Source organism: Temnothorax longispinosus, chromosome 7 (assembly GCF_030848805.1).
Source record: "Temnothorax longispinosus isolate EJ_2023e chromosome 7, Tlon_JGU_v1, whole genome shotgun sequence".
Lineage (NCBI taxonomy): Eukaryota > Metazoa > Arthropoda > Insecta > Hymenoptera > Formicidae > Temnothorax > Temnothorax longispinosus.
In genome coordinates this window covers 893,625-911,545 of record NC_092364.1, presented here as the reverse complement: position 1 = coordinate 911,545, position 17,921 = coordinate 893,625, and the positions used below count along the sequence as shown (strand labels likewise).

Sequence of the window (17,921 nt, the reverse complement as noted above, 5' to 3'; positions counted from 1 at the left end):
GAAATAAGGAAGTCACGAACGAGACCGACTCCTGACAAGCGAGCTCGATTTCCGGCGACAATTGCGAGTCTTGCGGAAATCGAGCCGCGAGAGAGCAAGGTGCGAGAACGGCAGGGCGGATGATCGTGCGTCGATGAGGAGAATCGAGGTAGGCGAGATGCTATATTATATATGCAACGGCAGATATCACGTGTCACGTTGTCTGCGATCGATCACGTTTAACAGAAATAAGTCGCTCTGCTACTTAGTACCCAGCCAGCGAGAATCGCTTCCGTTATCCTCCTCTCTTCTTTTTTTTCTCTTCTCTCTAGTCGCCTAACACGTTTAACGCGCACATCACGTAAGTGCGCGGTCCCGACTCGTAAAGCGCAAGAAAATGTTGCCGTGTTTCTATTATACTAATAGAAACACGCGCGCTAATATTTTCCGAGGGCGTACCTTACGTACATAGCGCCTTTCTTTTTACTCCGTTCCGTATATTGTCGCCGCATTTTTATTACGGATATTTTAAACTTTCGCGTCTCGCGTGCAGGCGTCACCGGTCTTATTTTCTGCAAACCACATCTTACAACACGGCAAACATCCCTGTCCGACAATTTGGGGAACGCTATACGCGGTATTTCGAGGAACACGCGTTTCTTTCTCACCAAAGAAGAATAAGCCGGGAATTAATTTAGTGGTTTAATTTAATGTCGCGATTTATATTGGACCAGCGGTTAAAAATATATATAATTTTTACGCGTTGCCGGTATTAAGGAAAACAAGCAGCTGTAATATCTCTCCCTTTCGCTGAGCTCAAATATATATTTCCCTCACGCGGAAATTCAAGTTTACGAGAGCAAACTTACACGGTGTAAACTGCGAAGTGAGCTAGACGCGGATCGAAAATTGCGCGGAAATCTCGACGTGAGAAAATCGACACGAGATGTATTAGGCCGAGGAATTCGTGAAAAGGACGTTCGGTGTACGGGCCAAGGACAGAGATAAAATATATTAAGAGTGAAAAGAAGCGTGGAGACAGAATGTGATGCTGCGTTCCAATTCGGTGCAAATATCCATCATCAAATAAATAAGAGAGGAACCGCCGTACATGTATACACATACAGCACTGTAGCCGAAAGAACATTCGAATTTAAGAGCCGTCTAAGCAACGGCGCGGTCGGACTCCAGAGATTGATGTCCCACCGTCGTCGTCTCAGCAATTACCCACGCGGCAATATTTGTTTTCCCTCCCACCGTCCTACCCGTCAACCGTCCTGCATCCAAAGTAGTCTTTATCGCTAGTACGGTCAACGGACAATATAAATTGTATAAGGTATTTATTGATATAGCTTGATACCCGTGTTTCGCTACGGTATGTAACTACTTTAAATAAAAAAACCAAGTCGATATCTCATCGGGCCTAAGAGAGCTTGAGAAATCCGTGAAAACATTTTACCTCGTTTTACCCCCTTAAAGATTGAATTTCTAAAACTCCCTCCTTAGTGGATGCTTATATATACGAAAAGAAGGAATATGCGCTCCCAATTTCATCAGTTTCTATAGACTCTCTAGATTTAGGAGTTTGGGCTGAGCGTTGATAAGTCAATCAATCAGTTAAGACATTTGTTTTTATATATGTACATATAGATTACAAGAATTATAGGTATTACGCAACAGAAAAATTTAATGATGACATATCGCTACACGCGTAGTACTGTGTTGCGTGGCTGTATATATAGGTACATATACCAATTTAGTAAGGTAGAGCAATGTGAAATAAATTTTAATAGCTTAAATATGTATTAAGAAATATATTTAAAAAGTTGTATTGTTCGAGAAGATAAATTTAAAAACGGAAATAAATTCGGTAAACTATGCACCTTTCAATAGATGTTTTTTTAAATAAAATTATATAAATCTTCTAACACATCGCAATAAAGAAATAACTGAAATAATAATAAATATTGACGGTCAAAATTTACCGATAATTCGAGCGTCGATCTAAAAAAGAAGCTCGGCGATGCGGCCAAGGCACCACCATTTTGTAAAATAAAAAAAAAATTTCAATATTTTTTTGCACTTTAAGGTTTATGTAATAAAGTCCTTATAAAAAGTTTTCGATTGAGTAAATTATTTTCCTTAAATAAATTGCCAAAGTTAGGTATTATTTTTTGGCCTCAGAGATGATAATATACCCCCTTGAAAGAATTTAAAATTTTATGTTTGCGATTAAAAAATGATTAAAGTTCGAATATTAATTTTTGAAATAACCGACGACTATCTTTCCAATATCAAAAGAATAACGCAACACGAGGAGATTGAGACGAAAATTATTCCACAATATTTTATCGAAAGAATGTTCTTTAAATCGAAATAAAATTCTCATTATGTTAGTGTGGCAAAATGGAGCTAATAGGATCATTCGTGGCAATGTGACAATATTCTCCACTTGTCCTGACCAGAGGTTTATTCGAGAACGATTACCGTACCGGATCACCGTGATTCGGATTATCATATTTTCATTCGCGTCTCATTTTGTTGTAATATCTTCAAACGTTATTATAATATCTTGCAACAAAAATATATCAAATAGAATGATATTTCAGTACAAATGTTTATAACAATGGAAACGAAAGATATGCAAACTCGTGCGATCGCATTCGCCGTAAATATTGGAAACCGTCAATTTTAACGAAAAATACTCATTGTTTTACTGAACGTTCTGGCGTAAGTTTCTAAAATTTATAAAATAAATGATTGATAAATAATGAAAGTTATGAAATAAATGACCGTTTGCCACACATTTGGGGGTAAATGAGTTTTTACAGTTCGAAAAAAATAACGCAAAAAAACGTCAAATATTTTTTAAACATAATTTAATATTGATAACAAAGAAACAAATATGATATTTTGACTAGAGACCTAGAGTTTCATAATCTGAATGGACATTTCGCTTCACAGTTGAGTTAAGTCGTAGATTTTTCTTTATCGTCGATCAGGTGAATAAGATAAACATAAGACACAATTTATAAATTACGTGTTTAGACAATGTTAAGCGTATAGAAATCTTTATCTTGATACTTAAATTGTAAAATATAACATTTTATCATAATTCGACATGATTGGTTATATGTTATTCGACGAATGCATGATTTTTATTCAAGTACAATTGCAATAAATAACATTCATTCTGTATGACTTAATCTTGAATACACGTTCAAGCAATTTCTTCATAATTATCATTCTCTAATCATTTTTCCGTAAATTACACTGGAAAAATGTTTATTAGCAATACATGTTCTTACAGGATTAAGTGTGATCAATAATTGAAAAAATTGAAAACGCCGAACAAGCGTTATCCTTTTATCATTGGTCACTCTGTTTGCTATCAAACTTAATAATATTCATCTTTAAATAATTTCTTATAAACCGTTCATCTTTTCTATTAATACTTTTTTCAAGTATCAACACAAACAAAGGCATAGGTGATCTAAGGATGTTTCATATTTAATTCTTCGAGACAACAATCTTGCCTTTTTATTAATTTCATAAACTTCGAAAAATCCAAATGAGAACCGCGATTACACTAAGTCTATTAGCTATATCCTGTGTCATGCAGAATATATCCTATATATTCTTACAGTTTTAAAGGCACCTAGTTACAAAAACTTATTTCGGAAATAATATTAATTTCCGAAAAAGATAAATTGCTTCGTTTAATATCCTGCAGCCTTTGACATAATTCTATACACATCATAATTTAAATAATTAAATTTAATTATATATTTTCTTTAATATTTTTAGAGAAGCTTTCGAAAGAGAAATATGTACATTCTACAGATTAATATTTTATTTATGTATTAATATCTTATTTAAATAGCCTGTCATTTGTAGCACAATCGGCAGAGAAAAATAAATTTATATATTTCTGTTGATTCTACATAGTTAAAATTAGTTTAACTTTTTTATGTGTAGAACCATTGTCTTTCCGATTGTACTATCAATAACGGAGTATATAATTGAGTATTTATTAATTTTTTATAAAAAGTTGAAATTATTATACAACGGAGAATTGGTGGTAACATCACTATACGCATAGTAGGGATATTTCATAGAGCAAGATATCCTTCTATAAGATATATATATAAAATTGTGTTTAGTCACTACAGTTCATAAATATCAAACCATTTAAATATTTAGTCACACAGTAGATATTAAATATACAAGATATTTTAAATCTATAACAACAGACTGATATACTTTTCGCATCTTTATCTTTGTAAAATAAATTAATAAATAACAATATCGATTGCTACGAAGAGATACTTGAGATTAGGTATTGCACAATGCAATGAAAGTCTCATAGAACCGCTATACACGATCCTATCTATAACGGCATTGATACTGGTAAATATATACACATATATATATATTTTTTAACAGCATTAATTGCCATTATTAAATAGTCGTTCATGGCGGTGCCGAATGTGGAGGTTGGGGTCAGCAATTTGAAACAGCACTGTGCTTCTCATCCGCATAATAAGATACTGTTACGACATCGCCACCCACATTAATGAGACATTGACCCTGGAAACATATATTTTTTTGTAAAATATGCAACAAGCGTGGGAATGTGTATGCAGGTAAAATGATGTTTTTTACTAACTTGATTTTTGTGAGGGCTGTGAAGAAGCACACACTGCGTCATAAAGAACGCTACCATAGCGTTACCGCCTAATGCCGTAATGTGCGCGCGAACAATTGCCAAAACTTCCATTACGAAACTGTGGGTGAAACCACTCAATCCACCATTCTGTAACACATCATCATCATCAGGATTTTAATAGTTGAATTTCTAACAGTCCGTTGAGAATAATCGTCATTATGAGCTCACTTACCTCCCGTATCGATGTACTTTCGCGAATGAAAAAGAAATTTAGGTTGCCTTGATATCTCTCTATCCTTCCACCTGGTAGATAAGATAAAGGCGTTATATCTACCCCGTATCTTCCTTTCAAAGGCACCTATAATGAATTAAAATATAAAGAAAAATTCTTGCATTTTTTAACGCTTAGCATTATAAATTTAAAAATATACGTGTTGAAAACTTAAAAATATCAGAAAACGATAACAAGTGCAAATATTAAATTATATATTATATATATATTTTTTCTTCTAAGAAAAGAGTCTTACATGTTTACGTCTATGAGTAGCGAATGATTTTAAACGCAAAGGTGAGCGTGGTCTTTGCTTTTGTATAGGGGTACCACTTAAAGTGGCGGGATTTCCTATACAAGTGCGTGTTGCATTGTCGGATGTAACATTGTTCTCGAGATGATCCTCGTCTAGGCTGAATATCATATCACTATCATCTGATAGAGGAAATAAAAAAGAATTAATGCCTTTGTTTTAAAAGATATGGATGGCATTAGACGTTTAGCTAACAAAAATGTAGTAACTACATATGTATAATCGTGAATTGTAATATAAAATCCGATAATATACATATACATATAATTTTCGATAAAAATGTAAATAAAACTTGTAAACAGAATTGCAAAAAGTACCTGATTTTCTTACTTGATCCTTGCTCAACGAACGACACACGATTTTCCTTTTATATTTATTCGTGTTCAAAGGTTCTCCTAAACCAAGTGCCATACCAACGACAGTTAGTTGTATCTCGTCTTGTTCGGGTAATGCTACTTTAAACTGCATATCGCACAGCGCGCAGGGAACCATCCTTCTTAATTTGAAATACAAGGACTGAAATAAAGCGAAAAATACTTTAATAAAATAGAAGTATTTTCTTTTTGCAAAGTATATTTTTAATCACAAGTAAACGATGCGTGAATAAGCGTGCTGCAAAGTAAAGACGTTTCCTACGAAACATTTTAAGGATGAAAAATCGTACCTGAAGTAATCTGGCAAAATATTTTGATGGCATCGACGCGGATTGCCCCATAGGAATTTTAGCCCTTGAGATTTGCGTGAACATTTGTAAATTTCTAACGATTTCTAAATCCTCGAGGCCAGGTATCGTCTGCGTATTAACAACGTGGAAATCGTCGGGTGGTCTGTTGTCCATTAACGATGCTATCCGATCCATATCCTCGATGTCGTCCACTTCCAAGACACACGCGTCGCGAGTACCCAATCCAAGATCGAGTTCCGGCAGATCCTCGTCTGACTCGTCTGTATCGGAAGTACTCGGAATGCGTCCATTTTCGACTTCCTACAATCGCGTCACGATAATTAACGATCAAACCCTAGAACGATATTCTCTGAAATGAATACGGTGCTAAGTCCCGTTAACATACGTTGACTCCGATAGGTTTCAGACGGTAAAACTCTCTATTCCTCTTCACCGTTTCTACGATAGACTTTTGCATTTCCCCCAATTGCCCCTCGTGCCATGAATTGCCTGACGCTATTTGCGGGATGGTAGGCGGTGGTAGAGCTGTTAAATAAACAGCGGTGCCCACCGCCATGCCGATGATGAGTCGTTCTCCCACAGAAACCTGCAACCTGAGGCCGAAGACCGCGTTCATCCCTTTGATCTTGAGCTTATTCAGCAATAAACTGTGCAGTTCATATTCCAAGAACGGCAAGCAATCGGATATCTCTTTCGCGTTCAACTCGCCCCGCAAGTCTTTCTTGCTCTTGCACACGGTCGCTTGAATGAAGCAACCTCTTCCGGTCGTCGGTATATTCGCGGGCACTTCTATGGTAGTGAACATCACATCTGGGACTTTGGCACGCTTGCATATGGCACACTTTGACACGTTGACTCTAAATGGCACGCTACCCTCGCTATAAGGGAGATGGCACAGGTTACATCGCAACTGAGACGACTGGCCGCAGGAGCCCTCGTAATCGTTACTCTCGGAAGAATGCTTGCACATCTTCCCATTTTGTCGTTCCGAGTGAGTGGCAATAGATGATGTGTCGCTGTCGATCCTCTCCGCCTTCATCGCTACGGATTTTTGCTGGCCCTTTTCCGAATCCGCGGGCACGCTTTGCTGAAGTTTATTCAGAACGACATTATCCGGATCTTGACCGGAATTATGAAAATTTATGACTGCCGCGGTACCGGAAGCACTCAACACGCACACATCGTCACTGTGGAGAAATAATTGCATGCGCATTGTTGATACATTGATACGATAGAATAACAAGAGAAATTAAAAACTTGTTGCAAGGGTATTAAATTTTAAAAAGCTAATGCCTTGTGGTAACACCGACACAATAAATGCTGCATAGCAAATATAAAGCTCTTACCATATACTAGTTTCTTCCTTATAGCCTATAACAACGTTGCAACCTAACGCTCTCGCGTGAGATCTAACTTCCATTCTAATTTCGGTCCACCACGAATCACGGCCCTCCGGCTCCTCCAAGTTACTTATCCTCTCGAGTAATTTCACCGACTTCGAGCTCACCAAACCACCTGTCCCCATCGTGCACATAAATCAGTTTGTTGTTGCGTTTGACTTACTTACATGAGCTTTTGCATTTTGTTTTAAGTAAATCGACTGGATTTATTTGTCTTTAAAAAGGACTGGATATGCCTCACGTTGAAGATACGATCTCGAAGACAAAAATAGTAAACTAAATTAATTACCTATATGTAATATAAAGCCCGGTGGATAATGTTGCATAGTGATGAATGGGTACTCCAACATCTCCAACGTGTCTTGATTCATAGGTCTGACCACCGCGGTCGGTGTCCTTAGAGGTCCTGCTATCGATCTGTCACTGCCAAGAGAGTTACCTGAGACACAATGTAATCTTCTTACTCTTTCTTCTCCTTTTTAATTAATTCGTTACAACTAAATCCTAAACATCAGCAATATGTATGTAATTTTATATGATTCGACTGTTCTGGGAAGAACAAAACGAACGAGATGACGATATAATTTTATGTGCAGACTACAATAATCGTAGGGTAATTTCCGCGTGAATTTGTTTTTCTGTATGGTCATTCTTTGTATGGTGGAATAACTCACCTTTAGGAGTAACGCTCAGATCGGAATCGCTCGACCTTCGGTGAGGCGGTACGTTGGCGAGCGTTCTGGTCGCCGGCGACTGGGACATTTTCGTGGCCACCGTGGGAACAGTTGGAAGCGGACAGGATGGACTGGTCGACGCCTCGTCTTGCTGCCTAAGATCGGGAGAAGGACGGGACACACGCGAGTTGTAAGTCATATTAGCATTGTTAGTGGGCATAGCGCAATCAATATGACATGATGTTTTCCCTAGATTACAGACGCTACTGACAGATACCGCGTCGGGTTTGCCGCGATCGCTCTTCGGAGACGGGGATACGCGCGTGCGATCGGTTAAACTGACGAGAGAGGAGTCGCAGGATCGAGAGGTGGCATGAAGGATCGGATGCTGACCTGAGGAAAGGCGCTCGGGAATCGAGCGGACGCGAGGAACGCGAAGAAGAGCGTCTTTCTCGCGACGCTTATGCGACGCGCGTCTCCTCGTGGACGTGCCGCAGGAAGGAAACTTGTCAAACGAATTCCCCGACTTTCTCGGGCCCTTGTGGGAGGTCTTCCTCTGGGAGCGCTTCCTCCTCAGCGACACGATTCTCTTGCTGTGACGCGTCGCGCGCGTAGACACCATCATCTTCGTGTCGATCAGTTTGATCAGGTCGCGCATATGTCTCCGTCTTTCGATGGTCGCCACCGCGCGAGCTTCTTCGTTCGACAGGCTGAGCTGTGTTGTCACATGCGGTAAATCGGTCGATGGATCGTTTCTCTCCTTGTCCGCGTTCGTGGGATCTCCCGATCCTTCACCGGGATGCACTTCGCTAATCGACAATCCGGACGTGTCGATCGTTGTGTCCGAGTCTGTGCTCTCTCGAGTGTCCACGGTGATTATGGGAATTGTATTATTTTGTGGCCCGATGTCTTCCATGCTCGCTAAATTCGAGTTTGATGGCGAACGATTCGTCGGTACGTCCGACTCCATCTGCAACGTAGAATCCGTGCAGCTCTCCGCGCTGGAGTGCGTGATGGGAATCCTCTCCTGGAAACTCGACGAGTCCTCCGCTTTGTCGGAGTCTCTGTCGATCGAGTATCCCGAGTCGTCCAAGATATTGTAACTGGTGGTGTCCTCCGACGATTCGTCGCCCGTGGAGTTATCGTCATCGAAGGAGGACACCTCCGTTTCATCGATCGAGGATGCAACGTCTTGTTTCTGCTCTTCGTCCTGAACGTTGCTGTCCGCATTTTCATACGGAGTTTCTCTCTTTACCTCCTCGCTGGGTTGTCCGTCGTTGAGAAAATTCGAAATAGAATCAGTATTCCCAGTATTCTCCAGAGGCATATTTTGTATAGACCCGATCAGTAACGCGGCCATCATCGTACCGGTGGTCTTGGTTTCTTTGAGATTCTTTTCCCTCTTAAGATTCATGGCGACCGAATCAGTATCAGAATCGCGATCGGACTCCGCTGCAAAGTGACTCTCCTCGCCGACCGAGTGAAATTTACTGCGCAGGTGTTTGATTTGTTTGGAGAGACCTCTCGACGATTCCTTCTTCGCGTCCTCCGGCGTTAGCATGGTACGTATAGATCTCACCGTTTCGTCGATTAAACTTCGGCTAATTTCTGGAGACGGAGCGAGATCCGAGCTGCTGGATGCGGTTACCCTTAAATTCAGCATGCTCAACGTGTTGGATCGTAAAAACGGAATGCGCTTGGCACGTTTCCTTCGCGCTCCGGCATGCCCAGGAGCCGCGGACACCTTTGTAGCGCGTTCCAGGCGCGTTAGAGATGACGAAGACCGCGTGTAAAACGAGAAATTCTTGCGAATGGGGTACGAAGCGGGAATAGAAACGGGGATGAACGGTGCGCTGTCGTCGGTATAACGTTCCGTTCGCGCTATCGTGCGTGAGGAAAGCGCGAATGCGATCCTATGCAAACGTATGGGGGTAGGGAAGAAGAAGAAAAGTATTCATTAATCTTCATATAACTTCCTGCAAAAGTGCGATATAATTAAAAACAACTATGAAACGGACGATCTAATTTAAGCAATCAGGAAAGGTAAATTTAAATTTTAGAAAATATTTACTGAGAAGTAGACAATGTAATAGAGGTTCAAAAAGAGAACATAAAACCGAGCGTTTTAAGAAAACATAAGCTTCTATTACATAGAAGAAGATTAAATCAAATCGATAGATATGAAATAAAGTAAAATATCTTAATTGAGTGTCAATTCAGATGTCAACGTTTTATTGACGATGATAAGCAATTTGACTCGATCTATCTACGATTCTACGATACCGAAATGACAAGAACCGAAATAAAAGGTAAAAGATAATCGGCATCTAATTGCTCTCCGCAGATTGGATTAATTCGTCCAATAAAATCGGGCCGTCCATATCTATCTATCACAATTATTTTCAGCCACAGGAGAGTGCCTCAGCCGTAAAATAGGAATGGCTATATTTCCTTGTACGAAATTCTCGAAATAGCTCATTCGCGGGCGCCAACTTTATCGTAGATCATGTGAGTTGACGGTAACACCTATTTAATTGGCTCGTACGATGCCAGACGCAATTGCGCGATAATTTACCGTTCAGTCATTTATGATCAAATGTGCAATTACATTTGGACTGCTCGATAATCCATAATTGGATATGTAACAGAAATACTTACTCTTCGATATTGACGCTGTCGCAAGGAAAACCGAGAACATCGTGCAATTTTACGAGCGTCACTGCTGTGCCTATACCCCTGGCAACTATACCGGATTCGCCTTCCAGATCGAAGTTTTGCAGATACCTGATGCCAAATATATTAAGAATTAAGAAATGCAATAACGAGCATATATTTAGATACTGAAACGCGTCTTAATCCAATTCCTCATTTAAGTTCTATTTGAGCAATGTCGCGAAATAGTAAAAATAATTGAAAATTTTATACTAAAGAACAAAATTTACCCAATCACAGCATTTCCGCCAAGATCCAACGCTTTTAATCCAATCTTTCTTTGGACTTCTCCGCTCAATTTAAAAAACAGAGTCTGCCGTGCCTCGTTCGATGCTCTAGGTGTTCTTATTTTATCGATCCACTTGTATTCTGGATCATCACTGACTACAAGTTCTTCGACAAATCCATGTATCATTTGCGCATGATATCCATACGGTATATTAGGTGCTAAAATGTACATGGATTACTTATTACAGATCTCAAAACACTTCTTTTACTCAGCTTGACATAAACATTAAATTTTAAAATTTAGTAATCCTCATGTAGGCAAAAATAGATTATAAAATTGGCCATAATTACAAGTGTTACACAAAATATGTATATTTCACGTAATGGTATTAATTTTTCTCTTGGAACTGGTACATCCGCAAGAATTAAATATGCTTACAGTAAAAAAATTGTACTCCACAGGACGACTGTCTGAACTTATTAAAATCGGAGAACAGCTCCACCTTAATGATAATATTAACTTCGCCACGTATGCCGTGCATTGTATCAAATACAGGTATCCATCCGGTCATAACTGAGCCTACAGGGCAATTGCGCAAGGCAAAGAGAATACATTTGAAAAATATGCAAAATGTATAATAAATATCCTTCGTGTTATATGTGTATCACCTTGCGAACCAGCACTGGTATTCATAGTTGCCTCCAGGGTCCAAATGTTTTTCACCGGAGGCAGCATACCAGGCAACAACAGTGGATTCAAATTTACGTAAACTTTGCCTATCGCATCGTTGGCAGAGTACGTGTCATGGTCCATTAATCTGATTTGCAACGGCTCGTCCTGCAGCTCCGCGTCGTCAACTTCAAATCTATACCATTCCGAGTTCCATTGCGGATTCAGGGATTTTCGGCATACGTCCGTCTTGTAAGTTATATTGCCGAACTTCAATTCCACGTAAGCATCTGTCGTGTCGCCGGAGCGGTCCATCACCGGCAGGTTGCGGCCCGCCAGTATCTTCACCTTTATTTTCCCAGGCATCGTGCGGCTGTGGTGCTCAATGAGCAATCTTCCACATGGAAACAGATTCACATTTACATATTAATACAAAAAAATATATAATATTCAGAGACAATATAAATATAATTTACAGATATATGTTCATAATATTAAATATATATCTATATGTCCATAAAAATTTTATTAAACACATTATATTAAATATATATTGCAAGTGTATGTACATCTACCATGTTGGCGTGTGCCAAACCGTAAGTTGTAAGAGTACTACATCTATACCTATTTAACAGATAGCTTCTACGTTTTTTCTAATTCTGTCGCGATTTATGTGACACCTTATAAGGCTCAATAAATAAACGCTCACAGAAAAGGCTCTCAAACTACACGTTACTCAAACGTCATGAAACGTGATATCATGGCGATGTTAAGGGAGATTCGTCGCAAATTTCGCTAGCAACGTTCACTCACCACGTTCCGCATTTAGCTCGACAATGACACTTTGCGAGTGATTCAATAACGAGCGTTCTATCAACGGGCAATTACATCTTTCCAATTTTCTCGCTCGACAATTTAACCTCTCGATCCTGTCGATCCCTCTCGGCAGACCGCTCCGCTTTTTCGAGCATCTAGCGCCATCTAGCGGCGTCCGGGGGAATCGCCCGTCCTACCGGCCCGCTCGCCCGCTGTTGTCCCTTCTGCCGTGCCGTAACCTATAAAAAGCTGCGAGAGAAACGGGCCGCCCCCGACCCCGAGATCACCGGAGACCCGACGGCGCGGCAGCGAAATTCACGGTTTTTAAAATGGACGACGAGAGCGACCAGGAGACCACGATCGAGGACGACTACTACACGTTCTTGAACATCGCGAGAAACGTGAGAATGCTCCCCGGCGACCTGTTCCGCGATTTCGCCCGGTTTCCCCGGAGGGTGGTCGATCGGGTCTCGTACCTCTCTCTCTCCACGTGACACCGTCGCCTTTTGCACGCTGACGTAACGGAGTCCCCGGGAGATCCGCGTTTCTTTCCGCGACCGACGCGGAAGAGTCGCGCACGAGATGAACCGGGAAACGCGACATCGATGCTGCCTAGTCAACATCCTCGTTCGCTTGATTCTAGCATATTATATTTATCCCGCAACAGAATCTTCCGTTGTAGAACGCAGATCTGTTCGGCTCTCGTGCTACACACGAATGGATGTCGTTTTAAATCCGTTCCCCTTGATCTTTTCTCTCATAAAAGATCTACCTTTGCTGAATGATGCAATTGCGCGTCCTTCGCCGTAATGATTCCCACTGACGTTCCAGGCCAGTCCCGAGGATATCAGCAATGCGTACCGCAGACTCAGTAGACTCTACCATCCGGACAAACACACGGATCCGACGCTTAAAAAGGAAGCGGAGATTCTTTTCAATCGCACGAAGAAAGCTTACGAAGGTATTATATCGCTGGCATGTGTGTATATGTTTGCGTCCAGAAAGTATTGACGTTTTAGAATTATTGTTCTGTCACTGCAGCTGACATCTAGCGATTTATTCTCATCAATCTCTTTATTATTATTGCCATGACGAATTATAAAATAAAATGTTTAACCGACTCTGCTTAATTTACTGGCAACATAAATTTTACTTGTATGATTATGAATCTTGAAAGTATTAGGTTGACCAATAAGTCCGTGCGGTTATTAATAAGTAACATTTATAAGTAAAAAACCGCACGGACTTATTGGCCAACACCTAATAATACTTGGCATTACAGTGTTGAACGATCCACATCAGAGGGCGATTTACGACTCGCTGGGAATCCGTGGATTAGAGACGGAAGGATGGGAAATTGTGCAGCGTACAAAAACGCCTCAGGAGATTCGCGAGGAATACGAGAGGCTGGCGAGGGAGAGAGAGGAGAGACGACTGCAGCAACACACCAATCCCAAAGGCACTGTAACGGTGAACATCAATGCCACCGATCTTTTCAGTAAATACGATGAAGATTACAACGATGGGTAAGATTGAGCACGTTAAATTATTACAATAAGACGTCGACTATGATAAGACACAGCAAAGAGATAGCTTAATAATAAAATTTAATTATTAAGTAATATTAAATTATAAGTATTATTAAATTGATTAATCAATAATTATAATTCTCGATTAGAAAGTTATGGATCTGTTTTCAGTAGTGGGCTGTTTTCATGCATCGAAGTCAGCGGGATGTCGTTCGCACAATCTATCGAAGCGCCCCTCACCCTGAGAGACACCGTGACTATGTCCGGTCAACTCGGGACCCAAAACGGCACCGGTTCCGGGTCCATTAATGTCTCGGCGAAGCGGCTGATATCTTCGAAGGGTTGGGTCGAAGTCGAGGTCGGGGCCGGCAATGGTCCAACGTTCTCCCTCAAAGCATTTCGCACGTTGACAAAACGATTGTTTTGCGACGGGGCGACAATCCTGCAATTTACGTCGCATGGCGTGAAAGCTGGCTACGTTGGGAGTACGTTTACTTGCGGTTTTCATAATATAATTGTAACCATGTAATTCTTAGTCTCCTATATTATTCGTCCACTTGTTTCACGCATAGAAAGATATCTTGAAACCAAGTTGTTTTATTCGCAGCTCTAGCAATGCAATTGGATAAACATACGGTAGGATACCTCACGTACAGAGCTGGCATACAAGATGCCATGAGCACCATGATCGTGAGAGACACGTCTCGATCGTACACGGCGTTTTCTGTACATTTCGGACTTATACATTCTTTCGTCAGCCTTAACTATACCTATAAGATGGAAGAGAAGCAACTCAAGCTTCGTGGTAGCGTCAAGTTAGTACTGTTAAACATTATTCATCCGATCAACAGCAATAATTTACCGTGCGTAATCTCTTCTATATAATTTACAGAGCCGGAACATTTGGTGCATTTCTCGAATACGGCGCAGAAAAGAAAGTATCGAAGCATAGCTCGGTCTCGGCGGCTGTACGCATCGGCGTCCCAACTGGCGTTACGTTAAAACTTAGATTGAGTCGCGCCTCGCAGGCGTATACGTTCCCTATTCATTTATGCGACGAGATTCTTCCAGCTCCGGTCTTTTATGCCACTGTGGCACCTATAATCACTTGGACGGTCATTAAGAAACTCATAATCGATCCCGTCGTGAAAGAGCGAACAGAGCGCGAGAAGGAGAAACAGAGAGAGTTAAACAAGTCCAGAATGATGGAGAAGCAAAGGGAAGCCAAAGCGGCCACCGAACTAATGAAGGAAACCGTCAGCAGGATAAGAGCCGAGGAGGAATCCAAGAAAGGACTTATTATTACTAAAGCATTGTACGGTCGATTCGTTTATCCTCAACAGGATCGAGCTGCTACGGAGGAGAGCGGACACAGAGATGAAATGATAGATGTAACGATTCCTTTGCAATGTTTAGTCAAGGATTCCAAACTGATTCTTCACAAGGCATCTAAGGTGCGCTTTTATAATCAGAATGCCAAAAATAATAATATAATAATCATAATCATCTTATATTCATCATGTCAAAAATTTGTTTCACTTAAATATTATCTCTTTTAAACATTATTTCTTTTTTTTGTCAGAATCTTGTCTTTTGCGACCTCATTTTTAATTTTATACAATTGAGATTCAGTATATAGATATTAGTTTTTATTATTCCCTAAATAAATCACAATCACGTCGTACTCTTTCACTCGCAACTTTTTAACTTTGAAATAAATTTCTTATAAATCGAGGTATATGTATATGGAGTGAAGATCAAAATATAAAAATTGAAATATTGTTTGCAAATTACATGGAATTTTATACTGTTGCAGAGCCAATTACCTGGATTTTATGATCCATGTGTGGGAGATGACAAGCAGCTTTTGGTACAGTATCTCTTCCATACGCAAACACATGAATGTATTATACAGGACGATGCACCTCTTAGGATACCAGTCTCGTGTAAGAATTTATACTTGGCTTTTGTAAACAAATTTGTATTTAATGTATCACGACTTGCTAATGTATCATTTATATGTTTCAGCACACAAAGTAAACACTACTTGACATACAGATTCAACATCAAAATCAAAAACCAGTCGTCGCAGTTCCCGTCAATGATCGGCGTTATTTCGATGTAGATTTGTTCATTTTTAGAGGTTTAATTTTACATAAAGGGCAAGAAAATATACTAAGTGTTCGTTGATCCTTAAGCTTCGTACGTTAATGTCGTTTTCAGTAAAATGGTATTTTATTATTTGAAAATTATAGTAATATTTTAAGTATGTTAAGTATCTCGCGGAAGTTTTTCGGGAAAAGTATTCTATATAGTATAGAAAAAAAAAAAAGAAATCCCATATAGGTGTTCAGTTGTGCTCATGGAATGGGTTTTTAGTCGTGGGTTGCACTGATATGTGCTCATTTTGCTCATTGAAGCCGTATTCCAAATACTTTAGAAAGAGTAAAAGTCTACCAACACAAACCTATTTACTGCCTATAGAAACGTAACGTTATATTATACCACACACATAAGATAGATAACATATTATAATTCCAGGGTTTATGTTGATCTTTTGACAGCCATCTAAAGATCATTACGAGTTAAAGAAAAACAACCAGCCATAGCTATATATGCGTATTACTGCATATAGAGAAAGACATTTGTTAATTAATTGCACAACTAATTATTGAACTTACACCGGAGTTAAAGTTATTAGCCTACGCGATTTACTCTTGTACAAAATAGATATCGTGTTAGACGATGAAATGTATATAATTGTATACATAACTTCAAAAAAAAATTATGTATATAATTTATAATATAAAACAGATATCTATATATATTCATCTATTCTATATACCAATATAGAAATATATTTATATGTACATTTACAAGTAAGGATTATAAATAGCTCGATATTATATCACAAAATAAATTTGCTTGTTCAGTTACATGACGAGGATGCTTAATTTATTAGACTGAAGTAGTTAGTTTGGTAACCTCGGCAAATTTGTCCCGACAAAATGCTGCGTTTCTATAGATTACACTTTTTACAACTTTTATTGTAATATAATAAATTCACTAATTGTGTGTTACGAGCTGCTATTTAACATGACCGATTGTAAAAAGGTGTTTGTAGTCGTATCGGAAGGTAAGAAGTTTTCAATCAAGTTCAATTCGTCATTCTTTGTCTGCAACTGAGACAGCGGGGTCCACGAGCGGTCCTGTTCTAGTCTAAAGGAACCCTTGTAATTCTGCGACGGAGCCGAACTGCCCCATTCCTGAATTGAACAGATACAACAAAATTATTGGGCAAAATTTTATAAAAAAATAATTAATGCTCTGAAGGTATCGAAAGTTATTTACCTCCGGGCTAAGCATGGAAAAATAAAGCTGCCCCGATTCTCGTTGATACAAGTGATAAATGTGACCAGGCTGTTTCACAAAGTTGCAGGCCGCATGATGCAGCTTGGCATTACGTTGCGCCTCCAGCAAAATACCCTCAGCCTGCTTTTGCAAAAATCTGATTTGTTCTGCAATCACTTGCAACTTGTTACACGCATTGGCTTTTATACAGTTATCCGCCTGTACAAAAACGATATAAAAATTAGTAAATATATAATAAAATCATATATTTTAGTTTAATTATAAACGTTACGCTTGTATTGCCTTTTCAATTTCCGCAACCAGTGCCTTTAAATCCTGCTGGCTTGCTTTTGCCACAGCTGCTGGATCAATTAACGATATACCTTGCGGCATGATATTTCTTTCCACTAGTGCTTCAATGAGAAAACGCTGATTAAGTAAATATTATTACAGCACTCAAGTTTTTCAATTGTCACAGATTATATACCTTTATTTGAAAGATCGTGTAGGCTGTTCGTTGCATCCATCGTGCTGTTATTATCCATTATACATTCAGTTATGTATAATTATGCAATAGAAATTATTGAAAAAAATCAAATCGGCCGAACAATTATCTGTAATTTA

General features: G+C 39.4%; 3 protein-coding genes across 6 annotated transcripts in view; 1 reads left to right on the top strand and 2 right to left on the bottom strand.

Annotated features, from left to right (window-relative positions):
- Positions 1–2,841: 2,841 nt before the first annotated feature.
- Positions 2,842–12,572, bottom strand: LOC139815916 (C2 domain-containing protein 5). Of its 3 annotated transcripts, none has more exons than XM_071783182.1 (15): positions 12,415–12,571; positions 11,601–11,995; positions 11,371–11,511; positions 10,934–11,150; positions 10,650–10,775; positions 7,992–9,904; positions 7,607–7,756; positions 7,264–7,432; positions 6,303–7,104; positions 5,897–6,217; positions 5,550–5,748; positions 5,176–5,354; positions 4,881–5,006; positions 4,649–4,795; positions 2,842–4,569 (listed from the first exon to the last, which is right to left on the bottom strand). In XM_071783182.1, exons 2-15 carry the CDS (start codon positions 11,965–11,967, stop codon positions 4,483–4,485), a joined length of 4,944 nt encoding a protein of 1,647 aa, XP_071639283.1. In that variant the 5' UTR covers positions 11,968–11,995; positions 12,415–12,571; the 3' UTR covers positions 2,842–4,482. The 3 variants fall into 3 exon arrangements, with proteins under 3 accessions (XP_071639283.1, XP_071639285.1, XP_071639284.1); XM_071783184.1 differs by having other exon boundaries at positions 7,992–8,146; positions 12,415–12,568; XM_071783183.1 differs by lacking the exon at positions 4,881–5,006 and having other exon boundaries at positions 12,415–12,572.
- A 65-nt stretch (positions 12,573–12,637) lies between these two features.
- On the top strand, positions 12,638–16,282 carry LOC139815923 (dnaJ homolog subfamily C member 11). 2 transcript variants are annotated; one of them, XM_071783195.1, is made up of 8 exons: positions 12,638–12,818; positions 13,249–13,378; positions 13,700–13,943; positions 14,121–14,431; positions 14,554–14,761; positions 14,839–15,400; positions 15,763–15,892; positions 15,975–16,282. In XM_071783195.1, the coding sequence occupies exons 1-8, from the start codon at positions 12,747–12,749 to the stop codon at positions 15,995–15,997; spliced, it is 1,680 nt and encodes a 559-aa protein (XP_071639296.1). In that variant the 5' UTR covers positions 12,638–12,746; the 3' UTR covers positions 15,998–16,282. The 2 variants fall into 2 exon arrangements, with proteins under 2 accessions (XP_071639296.1, XP_071639295.1); XM_071783194.1 differs by having other exon boundaries at positions 12,640–12,818; positions 14,118–14,431.
- Positions 16,283–16,763: 481 nt separating this feature from the next.
- Positions 16,764–17,921, bottom strand: part of LOC139815943 (uncharacterized protein C1orf50 homolog) — a 37,193-nt gene continuing 36,035 nt past the window's right edge. The window contains exons 2-5 of the mRNA XM_071783227.1: positions 17,785–17,911; positions 17,601–17,710; positions 17,298–17,516; positions 16,764–17,212 (exon numbers count right to left, since the gene is read on the bottom strand). Of these exons, the coding sequence (XP_071639328.1) occupies positions 17,024–17,212; positions 17,298–17,516; positions 17,601–17,710; positions 17,785–17,842 (576 nt within the window). The 5' untranslated portion in view covers positions 17,843–17,911 and the 3' untranslated portion in view covers positions 16,764–17,023. The remainder of the gene's footprint in view (positions 17,213–17,297; positions 17,517–17,600; positions 17,711–17,784; positions 17,912–17,921) is intronic.